At 45.0% G+C, this 23,218-nt stretch overlaps 1 protein-coding gene across 1 annotated transcript in view; it reads left to right on the forward strand.

Annotated features, from left to right (window-relative positions):
- The window catches only part of ARHGAP44 (Rho GTPase activating protein 44), a 201,383-nt gene that overhangs the window by 152,712 nt on the left and 25,453 nt on the right, over positions 1-23,218 (forward strand). The window contains exons 6-13 of the mRNA XM_012653930.1: positions 5,881-5,949; positions 7,950-8,031; positions 8,464-8,591; positions 12,838-12,949; positions 13,365-13,446; positions 17,532-17,612; positions 20,676-20,789; positions 21,420-21,511. Coding sequence (XP_012509384.1) covers positions 5,881-5,949; positions 7,950-8,031; positions 8,464-8,591; positions 12,838-12,949; positions 13,365-13,446; positions 17,532-17,612; positions 20,676-20,789; positions 21,420-21,511 — 760 coding nt within the window. The remainder of the gene's footprint in view (positions 1-5,880; positions 5,950-7,949; positions 8,032-8,463; positions 8,592-12,837; positions 12,950-13,364; positions 13,447-17,531; positions 17,613-20,675; positions 20,790-21,419; positions 21,512-23,218) is intronic.

A 23,218-nucleotide genomic window follows, 5' to 3' on the forward strand; every position in this document is an offset into this window, starting at 1 on the left:
TCTAGCCCATCTTTTCCTCCTCATAATCTGGTTTAAACATATATTGTCCAATTAAAAGACAACATTGGATCTTGACCTACAACAGCTCTTATTACAGAATTAGTGTCATGTCATGGGAAGCAAGTAAAGGAGATCCTGGCAGAACCCATGAATACCCTGTAATCTGGAAGGCTGTGGAATGGTTGAGGAGCACTTACGTTACTTAGAATCTCTTCTGCAAGGACAATCTAGCCCAGCAGATCTAAGGACAAGCACAGCCACATCCAATGGGAAGCCACTTGGTGGCTGGGACCTTCCCTGGTATGTTGGGCAGCAGTACCACTAAGGAGACTGGGCACAGCCATACCATTTACCAAAATAGAGGATGGAGCACATTATAAACAAAGATACTCCCTGACCCAATGGCTTTACCAAACTCAAATAATTTTAATTATTGTGATTTTTGAATTTGACTATAGGCATCCTCTGCAACAGCAGCCTCAAAGGCTTCTAAATCACTAAACATATCAGAACTTAAGTTCAGAGGAGATTCTGTCAGAATGGGAAGTAGGGGCAAGAAAGAGATGCTCACCATTTTAAGGTTAAAAAATAGTCCTGAATAGATTGTTTCTTTATGTTAGAAAACAGTAACAAAGTACCCAAGAATTAAAACACTTTTGAAAAAGATTTACTGGCGGTAACAATAAATTTCATATAACATATCTTGGTTAAGTTCAAGGGAATATGGACTTTAGGCACCAATAGATAAAGATTAGATAAAATCACCAAGTAACATGGAAAGGGAATTGAATGAGATCAGGAAATATTTTTTTAAAATAGAAAAGGAATGCAGGCTCGGAATTGCTCTTAGTAAAGAACAGGATTGACACTGCAAAAAATTGAGCCAATGATGTAGAGAAAAGCTTGAACTTTTCTTCTAGAATGTTAAGGCAGGAGTCAAAAGGAACAAAAACAATGAGAGAAAAGCTGGTAGATGTTGAAGATAAAAAGTGGAAAGCCAATGTACAGATAATATGAGATTTGTAGAAACAAAACAAATCAGACGAGCATAGAAAAATAAAATTGGCCTGCATCGAAGATCTCTATCTTAAATCTGAGATTCTGAAAAACAGACGTTTTGTGCTTTCTTTTTTTTTACTTTTGAAATGATCTTTTAAACTTTTTTGAATTAATAGACTTTATTTTTTAGAGCCCTTATAATTTCACAGCAAAATCGAGTGGAGAGTTACAGAGGGAGTTCCCGTTATCTCCTGCCCCAACACATGTGCACAGACTCCCCCAGTAGCAACATTCCACGGCACAGGGTATAGTTTGTTATAATTGATGAAATTACATTGCACATTATCACCCAAAGTCCATAGTTTACATTAGGGTTCACTCTTGGTGTTGTACGTTCTGGTGGTCTGATAATTATGTACTGACGTATCTACCATTATAGTATCATAAAGAGTAGTTTTTCTGCCCTAAAAGTCGTCTGTCCTCCACCGATTCATTCCTCCCTCCCCCCAAGCCTTGGCAACCACTGATCTTTTTACTGTCATGCAGTATGTAGCCTTTTCAGATTGGCTTCTTTCACTTAGTAATATGCATTTAAGTTTCCTTCAAGTTTTTTTCATGGCTTAAAAACTCATTTTTTTCTTTTAGCACTGAATAATATGCCATTGTCTGGATATACCAGTTTATCCATTCACCTACTGAAGGACATCTTTGTTGCTGCTGAGTTTGGGTAATTATGAAAAAAGAGGCTACAGACATCCACGTGCAAGCTTTTGTGTGGACATAAGTTTTCCATTTATTTGAGCAAATACCAAGGAGCATAACTGCTAGACTGTATGGTGAGAGTATTTAGTTTTGAAAGAAACTGCCATACAATCTTCCAAAGTGGCCATACTATTTTGCATCCCCACCAGAAATAAACAGGAGTTCCTGTTGCTTCACATCTAGCCAGCATTTGGTGTTGTCAGTCTTTTGGATTTTGGTCATTCATTTATGGTTCTGATCCTCGTTCAGTATCTTTAATCTGTGTTTTTGCCTTTTAATATGCCTTGTGATTTTTGTGTTGAAAGTTGGATGTGATGTACGGAGTAAGAGGAACAGCGGTAATGGATCTTTAGTGATATAGTCGTGAGGTGGGCGGAAAGGGGAAGTGTTCTACAGTCCTATGATTAGGTCTCATTCTTTTGGTGAGCCTGTGTCCCTGGGCTGTGAGTTTTACCAGTGCTTCTAGGATTTTTATTATTTTTTTCTTAGGTGGGACAGAATGGCTAGAGAAGGCTGGAGTTGAGTATTTCTCTTCTCTCAGGTTAGGCAATGAAAAAAGCCCAGTGGTTTAGACTTTGGTAAACTAATTTCTCTTGAGGGCAGACCTTGTTGACAAGAATAGACTGTTGTATCATGTTTCAAAGTGGTTACCTCCCCCGCAACCCACCCACCACCACCACCACCACCTCCCAGCCCCCGCCTGCTGGAAGCAGGAGAGCATTTCTCTCTGAAATTCACTGTGAGAACCTGGTAGAGCTCCTGAAGGTAAAAGTGCCTCCCTGCCTCCTGTGACTGTGTCCTCCTGGAGTTTTTTGTTTTTTTGAGACCAAATCTCACTGTGTTCTCCTGAGTAGAACTGCGGTGGCATCATCGTAGCTCACTGCAATCCACCTGCCTCAGCCTCCCAGAGTGCTAGGATTACAGGCACGAGCCACCATGCCCCGGTCCCGCCTGGAGTATTTAACTTTCAGACCTGTCCACGCTGAGCCCCCAGCAATTCCTCAATTGTAGCGTAGGTTGTCCCACCCCAGTACTGGTTTCTGCTGCAGTGAGTTGTGATTCTCTGTCCCTACCTGTCTCCAGTTTTGGGGGCAGCAGCACTTTGCTCTGTGACATACACTTCTCTGACAAATCTAAGGAGAGTTGTTGATTGTTTAGTTTGTCAGCTTCTTGCTTTTTGTTAGGGCAGACTTCTAAGCTCCTTACATGCTGGACTGGAAACCAGAAGTCAATAATAAATATTGAGGTTTTACTTTTTACCAAGAAAAATTATTTAAGAGACCAATATTTATAAATATCTTAGGGATTTTTTTGACAATAGAATATTTAAAATCTGACTGTAAAATTATGAAATATAGGATAATTATAAAATATTGCTCAGGAAATCAAAGACAACTTTATAAAATGGAAAGATATTCCTATAAATAAATATTATTAACATTTGTATTTTCCAGAATTAATTTGATTACTACTGTGGTAAGTAGATATAATTGTAATAAGTTTTTCAAAGGGTGATAAAAGATATCTAAAGTTAATGTGGAAGAATTATTGGAGCTTTGAATTACTATCTCTCTTAAAATATATTGTAGAGCGATGGAACAGAATTAAAATTTAAGTACTATTTCAAAAATATAGATCAGTAAGGAAAAAAAAGACATCCCAGCCTGATGAAAATTCAAGTATATGAGACATTTCATCTGGTAAATATGATATTTCCAATCCGTAGGGATAGTCTATTCTATGCATGAATCATTCTGGGACATTTGGTTAGCTCTTTGAAAAATTTTTTTCTGAGTTGGTATCTGAGATGAGTACCAAAATAAATTCCAAATTTATTAAACATTTCAAAGTTATATTCTTTATTGAACATACATATGGATATTTATATTATTGGTTGATGAGCCCTAAGCATATTATCAAAGGAGAAAACCATAAAGAGAAAAATTTAATAAATACCACTACATGGAAAAACTCTAAAAAAAAGTACAGTGACTCCTCCCCAAAAAAATGTTGTTGTGACCCAAATGACAAATTGGGGGAAAGTATTACAGTGTTTGATAAAGCCAATGGTCGCATCAATCTAAATAACTCTTAAAAATCTTATGAATAAGAAGTAAACCAGGCGCAGTGGCTCACGCCTATAATACCAGCATTTTGGGAGGCTGAGGCAGGTGGACTGCTTAAGGCCAAGAGTTCAAGACCAGCGTGGACAGCATAATGAGACCCCATCTCTACAAAAATAAAAGAATTACATGAGCCTGGTGGTACATACCTGTAGTCCCAGCTACTCAGGAGACTGAGGCAGGAGGATTGCTTGAGCCCAGGAGTTTGAGGTTGCAGTGAGCTATGATCAGGCCACCGCATTCCAGCAGCCTGGGTGACAGAACGAGACCCTGTCTCTAAAAAAAAAAAAAGAAAGAAAATACAGCACAGCTGCTGTAGGGATGGCAGATGGGGTAGATTCCCAACAAAATCTCTTTTGAACCTTTGATAGACTTGGCATTCATTTAAGGGATCCTTTAATTAAATGGAGCTGGAATGGTCTTTGAGCCCATTTTATTATTCTTTGGGAAATTTACCATCTCTGAGCCTTGGTTTCCTCATCTGTTTGTTCAGCAAATAGTTATTGAGCCCTGACTGTGCTAAGCATGTTGAGACAGTGGTCAACAGACAGATAACACACGTGAACTCTGTTACCTGTTGATCTGAAATTGGAAATTCAGTACTTACCTAAAAGAGTTAGAGGTGAAGTCCATGTAACACTGTGCCTGGCATCCGGACTATTCTCAATGAATGTTAATTCATTTTCTTCTTTCTTCATTCTCTGAAACTAGACTGAGCACAGCATTGTCTAGTCTGTGCTTAGAGCTCTCTGGAGAACTGTGATTTCTTCTCTCTGGAGAACAGATTTCTTCTTTTAAGTCTGTTACTTGGTTCTGTTGCCTTGTGTACAGAAACTCTTGAATGATGTTCCCAGCAATTGCTTGCCTGTCACAGCTACTGGAAAAGAAACATTGTCCCTGCACACACCAGTGTTCTTACTGAGAGTTGGCTTCACTGGCAGCTGGAAAGACTGCGGATAATGGGGTTGGTTCGGATTGCTTGAGGTGTCATCAAATATGCTCTTCCTGAAGCATGTAGGTGCCTGCTCTCATTCACTTGTCATGGAGGTCAGCTTTCTTGAGCTGTTTTCATGTTTTCTTGCCTCAACCTGAACACTCAGGTTCTTCTGTCTTCAACTAAGTGTCTTGTCTGAGAACCTCTAGCCTAGAGCCACTGAACAAGGAATAACCTTAGAGATCATATGACTTGTACAAACCTGTTCAGAGAAATGACATGCTCAAAACTATGGTTAATCATGCTCAAAAATACAGTTAGTGACAGAGTCTACATTATGCTCAAAATGTACTTTTATTGTACCATGCTGTGGGTGTTTCTGTGGAATTGAAAACTGTTCTCAAAGGACGAAACAGTCCAGATTCCAGGCAGCGTTAGGTTGTTGCCACCCAATCCCGTGGAGCACTGAATGATGACGGATTGTTAACACCATTAGATTTGTGTGCAATATTGAATGAGTCCGGATTTTGCCAAGCTCTCAGTCAGCAGTCCTTTCCCTGTGCACCTGTCTTATCCAAGCTTCCTCCAAATTGGTACGTTTCCATCTCTTTCCCATATGCTTCTGATTAACCAATCAGTAATGAGAATGAAAGAAAGCAGAACAGCAAAATGATCAAAGAGAAGAAATGGCAGAATGAAAAGAGCAACAGCACAGTGTGTAGTTGAAGCTTGCTTCAGAATGGGGGCACCAGCTGCAGAGATGCGTGGAAGTAATTTGCACATCACTCCCCTGCACCAGCTTTGACTTTAGACGTGGCCCATGTGTTCAAATCCCTGGAGAAACGAGTGGCATAGGTATTCTTTACAAACTTACTCGTGCACCAGAGCTGTAGTTGGGTAACAGGGAAATGCCTATGGGAAAAGTTCATAATATATCAAGTATTATTAAAAATGAAGTTAAATGATGTGTAAGGCTCTTTCTCCTGTACTGTCTTGACTCTTGCATGAGCCACTCTCCATTGGTTTATGCTTTACCTTGGTTGTATATTTTACCTTGCACAGGACCAGCTGTCAGCTGACATGTACAGTTTCGTGGCCAAAGAAATTGACTATGCAAACTACTTTCAAACGGTAAGTATCCAGAAAGGTGAGACTGCTTAAAGTCTGTTCGCAAGAGTCGTGATGTGGACAGGAAGGGAAGGTGGCGTGGAACTGAGTGAGGGCTCCTTGGTTGAGCACATGATGGAAGAGGGTGGGGCTTTGACTGTTCTACCTGAGAATGAATCCTGCCTTCTATTATCCCTTGTATGGATTTCTCCAAAACCTGGTAATAAAACCCACCTCCAACCCTGAGGACGATGGCAACTCAGTCCAGTGGTTCTAAACCAGAAGTGATTGTGCCCCTCCTCCAGTGGACATCTGGCAATATATGGAGATGTTTTGGTTGTCACAGCTGGGAAGGGAGGTGCTACTGGCCTTTAGAGGGTAGAGACCAGAGATGCTTCTAAATATCCCACAGTGCACAGCATAGCCTCCGCAGCAGTGGATTATCCAATCCAAAATGTCAGTAGGTCTGACTTTGAGAAACCATGGTCTGTGATAACAAGGGACTTGAGAAAAATAGAAAGATAAACCTTCCCCCCAGCATGTATTTTTTTTAAATCTAGATTTTTATCAAAGACAATGGCAAGTAGGTAAACCATTATCCGTGTGACCTGTTTGCCAGCCTCTCATCAACCAAAGCAGACAGAGTTAGAGAGTAAGAAACAGGAAGAAAGAAGATCTGAGTCGTCTCAACTTGAATAATCTAGTGCAAATAATTAGGACTTTGGCCGTTTACCAGGGTAGGTGCAAGGCAAGTAAAAAAAAAAGAAGAGGAGGAAAAGAGAGAAAAACTTTGAGAGAACAATAATACAAATTAAACAGTGATGCCCACCTGCTTTTAAAGTTGGGAATAAAAGGCTAAGACCTAAAAGCTCTTCATCTATAATCAGGGAGAGGCAGGAGTGATAAGGAAGTAGGGAGGTAAAGAGAGGACAAACACGGGAGAATCCTGAAAGGTTAAAATGCTTTGACAAGTACAGTGGAACAGCGGGGAGCTATTAGCAATTTTCCAACATTTTCGTTAGTGGTCCCGCGTGCAGAGAAGTCCCTCCTACCCTAAAAAGGAGTTGATTTCCATTGCTTCCAACTTAGAAAGTTTATTTTGAAGAAGTATTTTTCAAGTATATTCCAATGGCTTGTTTGTGAAGGTAATGTTTAATTTGAGAGTTTCTAAAACTAATCACTCGTTGCCATTCCAAGCTTTACTAGCCTACCTAATTGTCATTTGTGTACCATTTATTGAAATATTCCGATTTTTAAAAAAAAATCCATATTAGTTTTGCTTTAGTTTTATTTGGGGACCACAGTGTCTGCCGTCCATGCCAAGTATGCAAACGGAGATACCCTCCCCTCCCCTCCTACGTGTCTGATGAGGGGGGTCAGAAAATAAATAAAGTAGCTATCATTCTTGGGTTTTCACCTGCTCTTATCAACATTTTGGCCACCTTTAATTAATGGGATGGTCAAAATAGAACACTTTGAGAGAATTCGGTTTTTGGACTGTGTCTCCGTAGCCAAAGTGGTTTTACCTCCCAAGGTACATGAAGAGGATTGTGGATCAGGCCACGAGTTTTCTGATCAGTTGTATGCTAAAGTAACTCTGCAGAAACCAAGATTGTATACAGGGAAATGGCATTGATGTGTATATTCACAGGCAAATGAATTTCTATGTGTGTTTTCCATGTATATCCTCCTATGGTTGCACCTCTCATTGTTGCCTCTCATGTTGAGGATGGGAGCCAGTGAGGTAGGGTGATGGTGAAGGCAGGCTCTGGGGGGCCCCCTTCCTTCGTGATTCTTCTGCTTCCCAAATTCCATTTGTGGTGACTTCTTTGTTACAGGGCTAGAGAGGAAGCATGCCCATCATTTTAGGAAGATTGGAGGAGGGAGCCAGGCATGCCGCCTCCTCCCCCCAGGTGTAAGCACCTTCCGCAGGATACTTGGGCAAAACACTCGGCATACCACATACCGCATACCACGGCGGCCTGTGTTCCACAAAGGGTAATGTTCACCCTTGTGTTTTTCAGCTGATAAAAGTGCAAGCTGAATACCACAGAAAGTCACTGACACTCTTGCAGGCTGTGTTGCCTCAGATCAAAGCACAACAGGGTAAGTGCAAGCCTTCCATGGACAGGGGAGGGCTGGGGAGCCTGCTTGCCTTCCTGGAGGAGACCAACTCCCTGTGCATTGTTCACCCTTTTGCTCTGCCCAATGAGGTCCCCTTTAGATGAGCCACTAGGACTTCCCAGGCTGGTGCCTTGATCTAGGTACAGTGAGGCAAAGCACACTCACTCATGGCTGCCCCCTCCACAGGGGTGAGTAAGGGGTGTGCGGAGGTATGTGACAGCGCTAGGCACAGCTGTCTAGCCATCCAGCCTCTCCAATCCCCCATTATCTCCAAAACCACAGAACGGGGGCTCTCCTGGGCGTCTATTTCTTTGTGAGTCTTAGGAGAATCGGGATGACAAAAGAAAGGAAGATTCCAGTGTGATTGACTTTCTCAAACTACTGACCGACACCTTTCTCACTCCTCCCCACCAGAGGCCTGGGTGGAGAAGCCCTCTTTCGGGAAGCCTCTGGAGGAGCACCTCACCATCAGCGGCCGGGAGATCGCCTTCCCCATTGAGGCGTGTGTGACGATGCTGCTTGAGTGTGGGATGCAGGAGGAGGTGGGTCTGAGCATGGCCAAAGCCAGCCTGGGGCGGGTCTCCTCTTCCATGAGACAGGGCCTACAGGTCTCCTTTCCTCTATGGTCCCTGCTCCAGCCCTCTCGAGTCCAAATGTGTTAAGACGATGGTACAGGCTCCTCTCCCGCACACGCGGGTCCTGCCTTTGACCACAAGCCCTCACTTTCCCACGGATTGTGAGAGACTGGTCTAGCCATGAGGAATTGATGGCCATATTCTCACCATTTTTTCCTTGCAGTTGACATGATTTGATGCTGTAGGCATTCTGCTGTTGCTACTATTCCTTCTACTTCCTCTTCCCCCTCCTCCTTTTGCTTAATAAGTTACTTAGTCTTCAAAATAGAGCCCTTAACCTTTTTGATCATGACTTTTTAATAGAGATATTGAAAATATGATTGATAGATACATGAGAAAGTACTTTTTAGAGCATGTAAAAAAGTTCTACGACAAATTGGTGGTGACCGTTGTATTAGGTCATTAAATATGCAATGTCCGATTTCGAATCAAAAGTGTAGTTTATTGTATTTCAAACAAGAAGCAGTACAATTCATCAAAGTATGCACCTAAACTGTCGACAACGGTTTTGCCATCTTAACAGTGGCTTGTTTATGCCAGCAGCGAAGAACCCTGGAGAGCGAGGGAGTGTCGATAAAATAGGGAGAGGCATTTTCCACAGGTTGTTGAGAACTGAATGTTTTTCCTTGCAAGAAGTGGTCCAAAGCCTGCAAGAAGTGGTAGTCAGTTGGCGCAAGGTCTGGTGAATATGGTGCATGACAGAGAATTTCCAAGTCCAGTCTCTGTAGTTTGAGCAGCGTTGTTTGTGCGACATGTGGTCGAGCGTTGTCTTGCAAGAGGGTTGGCCTGTCTCTATTGACCAATCTCAGCTGCTTAATTGCAAGCATCCTCATCATTTCATCCAGCTGGTTGCAGTAGACATCCACTGTAATCATTGACCAGGTTTCATGAAGCTGTAGTGGATAATGCCAGCGCTGGACCACCAAACAGACAGCATTAGCTTTTTTGTATGGGTTTTGGACTGAGTTTCGACACTTCATCTTTATCCAACCATTGTGCTGAACAATTGTGATTGTCAAAATGAATTCATTTTTCATCATGCTTAACAATATAGTGTAGAAATGGTTTGCCTTTATGTCATGACAGCAAAGAAAGGCAAGCTTCGAGACTATTTCTCTTCTGATACTCATTTAATTCACATGGTACCCATCAATCCAGCTTCTTTACTTTGCCGATTTGTTTCAAATGGTCCAATATTGTTGGAATAGTAACGTCAAACCTTGCTGCTAATTCACGTGTAGGTTGAGATGGATTCTCTTCCACTACAGCTTTCAGTTCATTGTTATCCATGTTGGTCTGAGGTTGCCCACATGACTCATTTTCAAGATTAAAATCACCAGAATGGTGATTCTCAAACCATCGATGTCCTGTGGTTAGCCACATCCTTCTCAAATACTTTGTTGATATTTCTAGCTGTCTGTGCTGCATTGATTCCACTATGGAACTCATATTCTAAAATAACATGAACTTTTGACTCATCCATGGTTTCACAAAAATTCCTCTAAAAAAATTTTGAAAGATAATCATAAGCCAAACTGTACATTTGAAACAATGAGGACATGTGCCTTCACAATAAAAATAAAACAAGAAATGTCAAAGTGAAATGTAAGAGATATCAACTGTCAAATGTAGTACTTAAGGAAATTGGACATTTCATACTTAATAACCTGATATTTATTGCTGTGTAAATCATTTCCAGGGAGACAGATCTCATCTTTGGTTTCTTCCGTAGGCTATTTTGACATCTTTACTTCATCTTCCTTTGATCCAGTCAGCCAGTCAATATTTATTTAGGACATGCTTTGCGTTTATCACTGAGCAAAGTATGGAAGAGTGAGATGGGACTTAGAAACTTGCTAGGGAAAATGAGTCTAACATTTCTTAAGTAAGCCAAGTCAGCCCCAAGCACATGTGAGTCTCTAAGCAAGCACTGGGTTGCACAGGCAAACTGGAAGAGCTGTGGGAGAGCAGGAAGCCTGTGAACACACAGATGTTGGCTGCTTCCCATATGCAAGGCCTGTCCTAGATTCTGGACATTCAGAAAGGAATGGGAGTAAATGGGTTTTTTGACCACATTTCTATGTGCCAGGCATTTTCATGTTTGTTACCAATGAAAAAAGTGAGAAGGTCTCTACAGTCCCCGAGAGATAATTTCTTAGAGGGAGATGGACTGGCCTTTTCTTTCCCCATTATCTTTTTTCATTATGGAAAAACGTAAACACATAAAGATAAACTAATGAGCCCCATCGCCCAGCTGATGGTCAATCTCGTTTCACCTCCGCCTCTGTCTCCCGCTCCCACATCCCTGCCTTGGATATTTGAAAGCAAATCCCAAACGTATATCATTTCATTAATAATACTTTCATAGGTAGGTCTAAAAGACAAGGAGTGTTTTCAAATATAATAGTATTATTATATCCAAAAAGTAACTAACTTATTAGTATCATCAGATATCTAATCCGCACAAACTGGCTCTTAAGGAACGGGCTCTCGGACATCTCCCACCTCATCTCCCTGCTCTTCTTCCTGTCTCTGCCCTTCTCAGCCTTTCCACCTCTGGCCAGACCTCACTCTCCCGCTTGCACTTTCCCCCACTTCGTGTCTGCTCTTTCGCTTTACTCGCAAATAGGCTCAGATTTCCCTGAGGCTAGAACAAAATATCTTCTTTCAACCCAGCTACCACCTCGTATTCCTTCCCCAGCGTGTTGGTTTTCTTTTGTATGCTACCCAATTGCTTAAAATAGCTTCTGTCATCTGCCGCTCCTGCAGCTTTACCACCACCTACTGATCTTCCTGTGTGGTCACTTCTACCCCACTACTGGGCCTAAGACCACCCTCAGTGGTCTCCAGGGATCCCCAGATTGCCAAACCCATGACTCAGTCCCAGCCTCCCGGGCCATGTCACTGCCTGGTGTTACTAATGGAGCGCCCTTGAGACTAGTGGCTCCCTCAGCCCTCCCTAGTCCCCTTCTTGCCTCTGACAACAGGGGCCTTAGGGTCTTCGTTTGTGCACCACCACCCAAATCTGCCCTCCAAGAGCTGCGCCTCAGCCTCCATGGGGATTCTCCCAGTGGAAGGGCTCCACTCTGTTTGCTGCCATTCTTCAATATTTCCCTGCAGATTTTCCTCTAGCACCCCTAAAACTGGACTCCCTGGCTATCTTAACAATGCCTTCCTCCTCCTGGTTTTTATGCTTGTCTCAGTTACATAAGCAAAAATCTAAAGGCTTACGCTTGACAACTCTGTTTCCCTCTCTGTGGCATTGGCCATCACCAAATCCTGTCGGCTCTCCTTGTGTGGCGATGGCATAGTTTTATGAAGATCTAGGCCACCCCTCTGTTGCGTTCTGTAGCTTGCTGCCTTTGTCATGGCAGCCTTACCCACACACCAGTCCAAAGGCGTTTATGTAGCTTCCTCACATATATGCCAAGGAGCTTCGCACATCTATTTATTCAATATACCCTATTTTGAGAAGGGAGTTAGTGATCCTAGCAGGTCATAATCTCAGTACTCCAGACCAGGAACATTTTCTGCTAAAGGAACTTGTGATTCTGAATGGCTATAAAAGATTAAAGGAGCAAGATTCTGCCAGCTCGTTTCTCAGCCTGTGGATTGCATCCTAGAATGCAAGGAGCTAAGAGTGAAAAGGAAACCGATAGGTCTTTAACCCGTGTCTAACTTACCTGTGACGGAGAGGTTTCTTTCCAACTCTGACCTGCATCCACCTTCTCTTCCACACAGCCCTCTCCTACTCTTCTCTTTCTCTCCATAGCTCACTTTAGCTCTGCAGGTTGCAGTGGTTCACTCAGAGGAGGTGCCAGGGATTAGAAAGCAACTCTTAAGGATGGAACATGGAGGGACCGAGATTCCTTTATTCAACAAATACTTACAGAACCAGCATACGTCCCCCTTCCCCACTGCACCTGGCCCTGGGGACACAGCAGTGGGCAAAGCCCAGCTCTTGTGCTCAAGCTGCTTATATACAAAGTACGAAACATTTAGAAAACAGGTAGCTACAATATTGGAAAATGGTGTTAGACAAATACATCTAAGACGTTTTGGAGGAAAGAAGCAGGTAGACTTGTGGTCTATTGTTCTGCTCTTGTGCCTCGGAGTTGCGGGGCTGCCTGCTGACCCTCTGTCCTGTTGGTAGGGACTCTTCCGAGTAGCTCCCTCTGCCTCCAAGCTGAAGAAGCTGAAAGCTGCCCTGGACTGCTGTGTGGTGGATGTGCAGGAGTACTCGGCAGACCCCCACGCGATCGCAGGTGGGCATCCACACCCTCTTGGCGAGGTGTTCGTGTGCGCCTTGGGGACCCATAGGGAAGGGGTGAGCGTGTGTGGCTGCATGTCTGGGACACGCGGGCCAGTGGCTTCCTGACGTGCTTCAGGTGTGTCTACTCAGGCCCAGTTCCAGCCTGGATGCCACGGCCCCCTGAAGGAAGGTCCCCAGTGTGCCAAGAGAAGAGGAGGTGATGGTGGGAAATAAGAGGGCCCAAGCGGTTACCAGCCCAGGTCCCCTGGCAGAGCCTCACACCCACTCACGTGGGAGCCACCCTGTGCTCTCGGCACAGCGGTCAGGGGGCCCATCCCCAGGGGGAGCCCACGTGGGCAGCGCTGGCTGGTGGATCTCATCTCTGCCATGTCATAATGGCTCACGGCCAATGTTGTATTCATGCCCAGGAGCTTTGAAGTCTTACCTCCGAGAATTGCCAGAACCTCTTATGACCTTTGAACTCTATGACGAGTGGATCCAGGCCTCCAAGTGAGTACCCTTCTTTGGACTGTCTTGTGGGTTGGGGTTTATTTGTAAGTGTGTACTGAAATTAGGAAAGTATCTAACTCATGACCTAGCAACTCCATTGCTTGATCTCCGTGGTGAAGGAATACTGCATGTACCCACGGAGGCGTGTACCAGGACGGTGACGGTGGCATCATTTGGAACCACAGCAGTCTGGAAATCACTAAAGGTGCATTGGAGAAGGGATATGGGGAGAGGCTAAATAACCCACGGTATGTCTAGACCATGTCATACTCTGGAGCAATTAAAAAATAGGTAGAGCTATAATATACATGCTAACATGAAAAAATATGGAGATTTATTGTTGGGTGAAATAAAGTGAGTCAACAAGGACACCTGTGATATTCTATTGTTGGAAAAAGGAAAATAAACATCTAACAAACTCAAAACAATAAAACTTTAGGAGTCTCTCTATTTATGTGTAAATGCATAAAAGAAGATTCTGGAAGGGCTAACACAGGCCAATGGCAGTGATTCCTTCTGGAGAGAAGCGTGGGACAAGGCAATGGGCACAGGGGTCTTACCCTTATCTATAGTTAAAAATATTTAACAACATCCAATTAATTATGAACATAGAAGCACAACACATGGGCAGTGGCCGCTGTGCCCCGCTGCTAAAGATGCATCCGAGAGAGAGGCTGCCACTCAGCGTGAGGCCAGGACTCTAGAGGTTCAGGGACAAGGACAATGCAGAGGGCAGGCAGCTGGCGCCAAGCAGGTGGAGCCACAGCCCTGCACGCACTGTGGCTCCTACGTGTGGTTTTCCCTTTTGATTCCGGTTTTTTTCCTCAGTTTATGCGTGCATTAGCACGGTGTTACATGTTCGCTTTGGCCCTAGGTAAGAACCGTCTTACGTCAATGCTGTTGTTTGGAGGAATGCGTTTTTACTGAGCAAATGAACATGCCTAGGAAACAGGAGACACCAGGGCGGAGAGTTGGCACCAGAGCAAGGGTGGTGCCCATGAAGGTAGAGAGAGTCCAGGCAGAAGAGATGAAGGAGAGAGAAAGAAGAAGGGTGTGAGAGCAGGACTGGAGCCAGAAGCTACCGTAGCTAGGGACCCGTGAAAGGAAGTGATTTCTAGAGATCTCTCATCATGGGATTGAGTCATCACAAGCAGCCAGCGTTGCCTGTCAGAAAGAACACTGGCGCGTGTGTCTGAGGCAGGTCCTTCTACTTCTTGAAGAACCGGGGCCCTGAGAGACCCACCTGTCCCAGAGGTGAAGCCAGGCTCAAATGTGTAAAGTTGCATAACGCTGTTCTGTTTCAAAGTAGAATAGAGATCATGCATTTTGAAAGGCTGGCTGAATATATGGCACTCTTGTATCTCATTGGGAAAAGTGTTGGGTCCCATGATAGTAACAATCGTAAGTCGTACCATATAGTAGGTGCTTAGAAGCTTGATATTGTTCTAAGCTCATTATGTGTTTTTAATTCATTTAATTCTTACAACAACCCTATGAACTGGATTGTGCTGTTTGTCCCATTTTCCAGATGAGGAGTACGAGGTATAGAACAGCTGTGCGGTCACAGGTGACTTTCTGGCTAATAAATGGCAGAATGAGAATTTGAATCCAAGGGGCCTGGTCCAGCGCCCCTGCGCTCAGTGCACTTTGTGCCTCTAGAACGAGAATGTGGTCCTAGGGGCGAAGTCAAGGGAGCACATAACCTTTGCTGGAAACTGTTGTTCTTATTTACTGAATATGTCGGTGATCCAGATGCTATAAAGCCAGAGAAGGGGAGGATAGCTCAGTGCTTCAGGAGCCCCCTAGAGACACTCCAGGTCCCACCTCATTTGCAAAGGCAGGCCTGCATTAGGAAATAGGAGTGATCTGGATGACTCAAGGAGGTCCAGCAAGGAGAATCAAGGACTTATTTCTGCTACTGAATGATATGCTTGTAGTGTCTAAGGTCACATCATCTAAAAAAAGTTATTTTGCTTAGAACAGTGGTTTCTGACCCTTTGTGTGCATCAGCATGTCCTGGGAAGCTTTTAAAAGATACCACTGCCTGAGCCCTTCTTTTCAGAGATTCAGATTGAATGGGTCTGGGTTCTGTACTTCAGAGCTCCAAGGCTGTGGGGTTGATAACCATTAACCTGTGATGAAGCCGAGTTTCACCAGAGGGCGGCACCACCCTTAACAGGGGCTTGTTTTTCAGACCAACTCAGCCCCCGGGTGGGGCATCTGGCAGTCAGAGATGGAGCCGGGAGCAGCAAGGGCTGAACTGAGGGATTGCCAGGACAGCGTGAGATGGCCTGAAACTCAGAAAGGACACATCATTGCAAGCCACGTAAATTAAGTGCTTCTGTACTAGAGTCATGCAAAACAGAGGTTCAGAACAGCCCAGAGGCCGAGAGGTCCCTGACAGAAGTTGCAAGAAGCCGGGCTCTCATGCTAGGAGACCTTCCTCAGGGTGGAAGTACTGACGCCTTCACACGGCTGTTCCCTCAGATGCGACTGTTCCCCAAGACTTCTGCCCAGTCGACGCCTTCCAACTATTAATATTTGGGCCTCACCTTAAATGTAACCCACCTCCTCAGAGAAATCCTCCGTGACAAGTTGATGAAAATCAGAGTGCAGTCTTGATCTATCCCGTCTCCTCTGTTAATACTCTGCACGAAACTGATCCTCCTCGTGGTAGCCTTTGTGTAGCTGATGGGGTTGGGAGCACCTCTGTTTGCTTGCACTTCCCAGCCCTTAGGACAGAGCCTGACACACAGTGGGACCTTGGAAAGGGTTGAGGAGCAGAAAAGGAAGTGTGGTTTGGTGCCATAGGAGACACTTCAGGGAATGACAGAAGTGGGAGTGATAGAGCAGTGACAGCAACCACAGTGTCAAAGGCTAACATTTAACGCTGATTAGGGGCTTTTAGTGAACCAGCCACTCTGCTGAGCACTTTGTCCAGATCCTCTTTTAAACTGCTCACACCACCAGATCTATGAGGGAAGTCTCAATATTAGCCCCATTGTATAGAAGAGGAAAAGCAAGGTTTGTAGAGGTTAAATATTATAATTGGCACAAGATCACAGGGTGCAGCTGGGTCTTTGCAGCTTCTGCACAAAACCCACCTTGGCCAGCCTTCGGTCAGATTATAACTACTTAACAAATAGGATCGGTTTCCTGCCTATTTCTAAGTGGAACACTGGTTTTTGTTCTAGTTTCCTAGTTAAATTTCCTTTTGGGGATGCCTGCCTCTTTCTCAAGGTTGAACAGAGGGGAAAGGGAGTGTCTCTCAAGGAGGACCTCAGGGTCCTCCGCCATGGAGCCCACGGGTGATGGTCCCTGTGCTGGCTGTGGGTCCGAGGTCAAGGGGTCAAGCTGGGGCCTCACTCTGTTAGCATTTAGCATTCAGTTTTTCTAAAGGAAAGGTGTGAGGCTTTCCTAACCACGTAGGCCTTGGTGGAGATTTGTATAAAAATATAGTCCCATGAATAATTTTTTTAAAAAATTCCAAAAGGGCTTGTAAATAAAGATAACTTTAGAGCAACTCTTTTTGTAGAGTGAAGAATCCTTTGGTTAGTGGAAATGGTCCATTCCCTGAGTTATGTCCTAAAAGGTCAGATTTCCTTATGTCTATGTTGAGTTCAGGTAATTTGTTTATTCAGAAGGTGTGTATTGAGCCTCTACTACGTGCCAGATGCCAAGGAGCTGAAATGCAGTAAGTGACATCCATCGGACTGGCCTGCAGGCTGCACCCCCACGATGTGAGGGCAGGAAGGAGCTCCCTGACTGTGCCCTGCGCCCTCCTGACAGCCCCGGAGCCCACTCAGAGCAGGCCTCTGCCCTCTGCCCTCACTGGCTGCCCAGCACATGTTCACTTGGGAAATACGTGTGCAGAGGAGGTTTTGTTCCAATAGCATAGGACAGGACAGAAAGAGAGCACAGAGGGGAAATAATAATAACCACTTTTTGAAATAATCATGTGCTGATGTGGTCAGTTATAATGGTTCACTCCTTGTTGTTAAATATTATGGTGACTGGTTGATATGATTGCCAATGAGACTTCATTAACTCTTGCTCAACCAATGGCTTTCCTGTCAATTTCCCAGTATCCAGGAGCAAGATAAGAAGCTTCAGGCTCTATGGAATGCTTGTGAAAAGTTGCCTAAGGCCAATCACAACAACATCCGGTAAGTGGATAGTGGAGACACATGGCTTGGGCTTATTTAACCTCCAGACATGGCTTCCCTCGTGGTAAGTAGCATGCGTAGCACTTTATGGTGTCCAGGGTGTTGTTAACACGCATGGTCTCTTTTTTTTTTTTTTTTTTTTTGAAACAGAGTCTCACTGTGTTGCCCGGGCTAGAGTGCCATGGCATCATCCTAGCTCACAGCAACCTCAAACTCCTGGGCTCAAGCAATCCTCCTGCCTCAGCCTCCCGAGTAGCTGGGACTACAGGCATGCGCCACCATGCCCGGCTAATTTTTTCTATGTATTTTTAGTTGTCCAATTAATTTCTTTCTATTTTTAGTAGAGACGGGGTCTCGCTCTTGCTCAGGCTGGTCTCGAACTCCTGAGCTCAAACAATCCGCCCGCCTCGGCCTCCCAGAGAGCTAGGATTACAGGCGTGAGCCACCACGCCCAGCCGCATGGTCTCTTTTAAAAAGCAAGCTACACCATGAGATAAGGCAGGGATAATTATTAGCATTTTGCAGATAAGGAAACAGACTTAAAGAAGCTCTTTGACTTTGGAGGCCACTAGCCATTGGCTAATTCAGTTGTTCTTTGATTTGCAAGGAACAAAAATCAACGCAAGCGATCGTAAGATGTTGGGTATTTATGGTAAAGACGGGTGTCTGGACACCTGGGAGAAGCTGAACCTGACCCTGCAGGAGCTGGAGGAGGCAGAGGTGCCCTTGAGGGAGTCTGCAGGAAGGAGAGGCGAGGGAGAATGTTCTCCAGTGCTCTGCACGCACGAGCCCCAGATGTGTTCCACACGTCTGCCTCTCACTTTTCCTGCTACCACCCAAGATTTTACTTCCCACTGCGCTCCGGGTCTTCCCCTACGCCTGGCTCCTGCTGTTTCACACTCTGCTTCTTCGTCACTCTGTCTCGCTGTCAGCACCCCTCCTGACCCTGCCACCTTTCCTCCCTGCTTCTTAGTATGTAGGGTTTCAGCGTCGGCACCTGCTGCCATCTGCCTGATCATTTGTTTTCCTGTTAAAAATCTCAAGAGCGACTGAATGGCAGTTCCTCAAAAAATGAAACCTGTCATTCACATATGATCCAGCAACTCCATTTCTGGGTATGTGCCCAAAGAACTGAAAGCTCGGGCTTGATATCTGCACACTCGTGTTTGTAGCAGCATTATTCACTGTAGCCCAGGGGTGGGAACCCAGATGTCTGTGGATGGATAAATGGGTGAACAGAATGTGGTATATTCGCACAATGGGATAGGAAATGCTGATTCTTGCCACGGTGTGGATGTGGATGAACCTTGAGGGCATGAACCTGGGGATGAACCTGAAGGGGGTGAACCTGAAGCCAGACACACAGGACGAGTACCGTAGGATTCCACTTACACAAAGTGCCTAGAGTAGTCAGACTCAGAGAAAATCAGATGGTCGTGGCCAGGGAAAGGGAACGGGGAGGTTGCTGTTTAATGAGGGCAGAATTCAGCTGGGAAAGATGGAAACGTTCTGGAGATGGATGGTGGTGATGGTTTCATAACAGTGTAAATGTACTTAATGCCATGGAATTGTACACCTAAAAATGGTTAAAATAGTAAACTTTGTGTATATTTTACCACAATATTAAAAAGAAATCCCAAGAGTGAGAATCGGGTCAGTACAGCTCATGGTGTGTCGCTGGCACCAGCCCAAGGCCACTGGCCAGCAGGAGGATTGACTACTCTCCACATAGGTCCCACGTCCTGGTCGCGTCCCGTGTGGCCTCCTGGAGGGTGAGGCATGGTCAAGAGAGGCTGTGGGTGGACTGTCACAGTGACAGCCTAGTGACTACACGGTAGGGCCCGGAGTCAGCCGCACTTTGTACAGGGCGGACAGAAGGTGAACACCCCCCGCCCTCAAGGGAGTCACACTCCCTGTGAGCTGAGCAAAGCGGGGTTAGGACCACAGCCTTTTGTAACAGTCCAGGAAAAAACATGTGCCCCTGGCTGGTCCTGGGACTTCTTGTCAGGGCCTGGCAGGTTTTCAGTGTGTTTTGCCAGAGGTACTTTTTGTGCTTAATTCATGCATAGCTTCTTTATTGGCTCTTTTTTTAAAAATAATTCTATTGAGCTGTGATTCAGGTACCATTGTACCTTTTAAAAGTATACATTTAGTGGTTTTTGTAATGTATTCGTAGAGTTGTGCAACTATCACTACTATCTAATTTTAGAGCATTTTCATCACCCCAAAAAGAAGCCCTGTTCCCGTTAGCGGTCACTCATCATTTCCCCCAACCCTGCCCCTAGCACCCACCAATTCACTTTCTGGCTCTATACTTTTGCCTATTCTAGACATTTCGTATCAATGAAATAATATAATATGTGGTCTTTTGTGTCTGACTTCTTGCATTTAGCATAATGTTTTCAAGGCTCATCCATGCTGCAGGCTGTGTCAGTATTCCTTCTTATGGCTGAACAGTGTCACGCTGTGTGGGTGTCCCACATTTTATCTACCTGTTCATCTCTCGATGGCTATTTGGGTAGTTTGTGTTTTTTGGCTGTTGTGAATAACGCAGCTGTGAACAATTTGTGTTCAAGTTTGTGCGTGGACATATTTCTCTTGGGTATATTTATAGGAGTGGGATTGCTGGATCATACACTAAGTGTAGGTTTGACTTTCTTCATTGGATCTTTCCAGAAAGCCCAACTGAGAATAATTCCAGGGGACACCACCCCTAGCGTGTCCCTGCCAGTGATGCCTCAACACTTTATCACTTCTGCACACAGGGAGAGTAGCGGGTCATGGTCATTCCACACTGAGTCAAAAGGAAAGATGGGGACTGTGTGACCTGTGTTAGTTGAAGCGGTTGTTGACATCTAACCAAGTAAGATCTGAATCCGTCTGTTTTTGGAAAGAGAATACAGAATGACCATCTCCTGCCACATGATGCATTTTCATTACATTGCAGCTCATGTGAGTCTTGTCCGTAAGATGTGCAACAGGAGAGAAGTTTCTACCCAGTCCTGGGTGCACGTGGCTGGTGCCAAGCCCTAGTTAAACCTGGCCCTTCTGGTTTCTTTTCAGATACTTGATCAAATTTTTATCCAAGCTATCAGAATATCAAGATATAAACAAGATGACTCCCAGTAACATGGCAATTGTTTTAGGACCCAACCTCCTGTGGCCACAAGCAGAAGGGTGAGTCCAGGGCGGGGAGGCTGTGTGGGTGGCACAGGTGGGCTGCAGGGCCTGGGCGGGATGAGCAGGATGGCTGGGGCCCGGGGTAACTGCCAGCCTCGCCTGTTTTCCATGCCCTATTTCTGTCATGGCCTGCTTCTTTTTTAGGCTGGGGAGGAGGGACAGAATTCTGTAGATCTTTTTTTTGGTTGATGGTCTCAGAGCTACAGGTCTGCTGTGAGGGCCTTCTCTGAGCCAATGTAAGTCACCATCAGGAACGGGGGAAGAGGGGAAGGGACATGAGGCAAGGCAAGGCAAGCTCTTTCAGGCCCCCTGGACACTCTGTCATCCCAGCGTCAGGATTCAGAGGGATAGAGGACCGTCTCCAGGACAGAGCATGACCTGGCAGTGATGGGAACGAAGGCATGTTGAAATTGCCTTCATGGACATTGCTCATGTGCCCCGGGGTTGTCCCCGTTCCATAGATAGGGAAAGAGAAGTTCAGAAAGATGAAGTGTGAAGTGTCCTCCTCAAACCTCGGTCTGCAGAGTTCCAGTCTAGGGCCCTTCCCAGGCCCTGTGGCTGGAGGACCAGGCCTCTCCTGCTGCCATGGCGGTAACCGCACCTGTCCTCCTCACTCTTTGCTTACAGGAACATCACGGAGATGATGACCACAGTCTCCCTGCAGATTGTCGGGATCATCGAACCCATCATCCAGCATGCGGACTGGTTCTTCCCCGGGGGTACGTGGTGGCCTCGGGGGTGGGGGCAAGAGGCAGGAGCAGGAAGATCACTGTGAGTTCTGAGCGTTTGAGACCAAGTGCCATTGCCCACAGGCTTCTGTTTGTTTGTTTGAGACTGTGTCTTACTCTGTTGCTCAGGCTGGAGTGCAGTGGCTTCATCATAGCTCACTGCAGCCTCAGACTCCTGGGCTCAAGTGATCTTCCTGCCTCAGCCTCCCAAAGTTCAAGGATTACAGGCCTCAGCCACCTTGACTACCCTGTTTGTTTTGTTTTTAATCCCCCTACACACACATACACACACACATGCACCCAGGTATCAGGGTGGAGTCGTGGCAGCTTCCTACTCTCTAATCCCTGTTTCAAGGGAAGGTCTGACCTGAAGGTGTCCACTGTCGGTCCTGACCATGTCTGTGGACTCTTCTGGTCTAACATCCACATCACGATTTCTTCAAATCTACGAATCATGGAATGCTGGCACGGGAAGGACAGAGAGATCCTTTCTCTGCTCCAAACCCTTCACTTTATAGATGCATCAGGCGCCTGAGGCCTGAGATGGATGGGGACCTTTATTCAGGGCTTACGATCACCTGGGTGCCCTACACTCTCCTTTTGCTGCCCTAAGCTGTGCCCTTGGAGTTGTCCCTCAGCATGCCATGGTGGCGCTCAAAGGCAGTGAGGTTCTTTTTCATACCTGCTCCAAAGTTGAGCTCTCAAGGGAAATCCCCCCCTAAGCAGAGGATTCAGAGATGTTCTGAGCCATGGAAGCCCCATTCCCTAAGCTGATGACTTTCAAGGGTGACAGCTTTGAAGAGACAGCAGTGGCTGTACTAAATTCGGTGTTTGCTTTAAAAAAAAAATTGGCACTGTACCTATGTTTTGCAGATATTAAGGGAATGCTGCTGGCTGTGTGATAGCAGCCATTAATGTGAGGATAAAATGTTGCCGTTCTGTGCTCCGTCCGTTAGAGGCAATCAGTTAATGGTGATCTACCATTGAAGAAGTTTGGTTATCGTTCTTTTGCTTCATGTGTTTTGACTGTGAGAGCACTGAACTGCTGATTTAGTAAGAGTTCTGTTGATGACATGATGTTGGGTGGATGTAGGAAGTCAAGATAAAGAAGTAAAGTAGATAGGAGTTGAAGGCAGTGATTCCGTAGGTTCTAACTCGTTACTGCTGCAGGCGGCAGAACTGTGCGGAGCTAATTCACTCCCGCTCACCAGGAAAGGATGGGACGAGTATGTCTGTGCATCCCTTTGAGAGCCAACAAACAACCTTAATGAAATCTTCTACTATTTCCAAGCTTTTTAATTTATTTTCTTTGGTTTTCCAGAAAGATATTATCATCGTCCACAAATATTAATTTTGCCTCTTATTTTATTTTCTTGACTAATTTCATTGGCCAGCATTTCTCAAATAGTGTTGAATAACAGTGATGATAGTGGGCATTGCCATTTTTTCTGATTTGATTAGGACTGCTCTGAGGTTTCACCCCTAAGCATGAGGTTTGAGAAAAATGATTCTGTCTGTTTCAGAAGGTATCCATCTGTTACTGTTTTACTGTATTTTTTTTAAAATCACAAATGGACATCACTTTATTAAATGCCTGTCTAGGTGATTATATGTATTCTCTTCCTTGGCCTACTAATGTATTAATAAGATGAATTAATATCAATAGATTATGCAGCACCATGGGATGACTTTTTTCTA

Source organism: Propithecus coquereli, unplaced genomic scaffold (genome assembly GCF_000956105.1).
Source record: "Propithecus coquereli isolate 6110/MARCELLA unplaced genomic scaffold, Pcoq_1.0 Scaffold435, whole genome shotgun sequence".
Taxonomy (NCBI): Eukaryota; Metazoa; Chordata; class Mammalia; order Primates; family Indriidae; genus Propithecus; species Propithecus coquereli.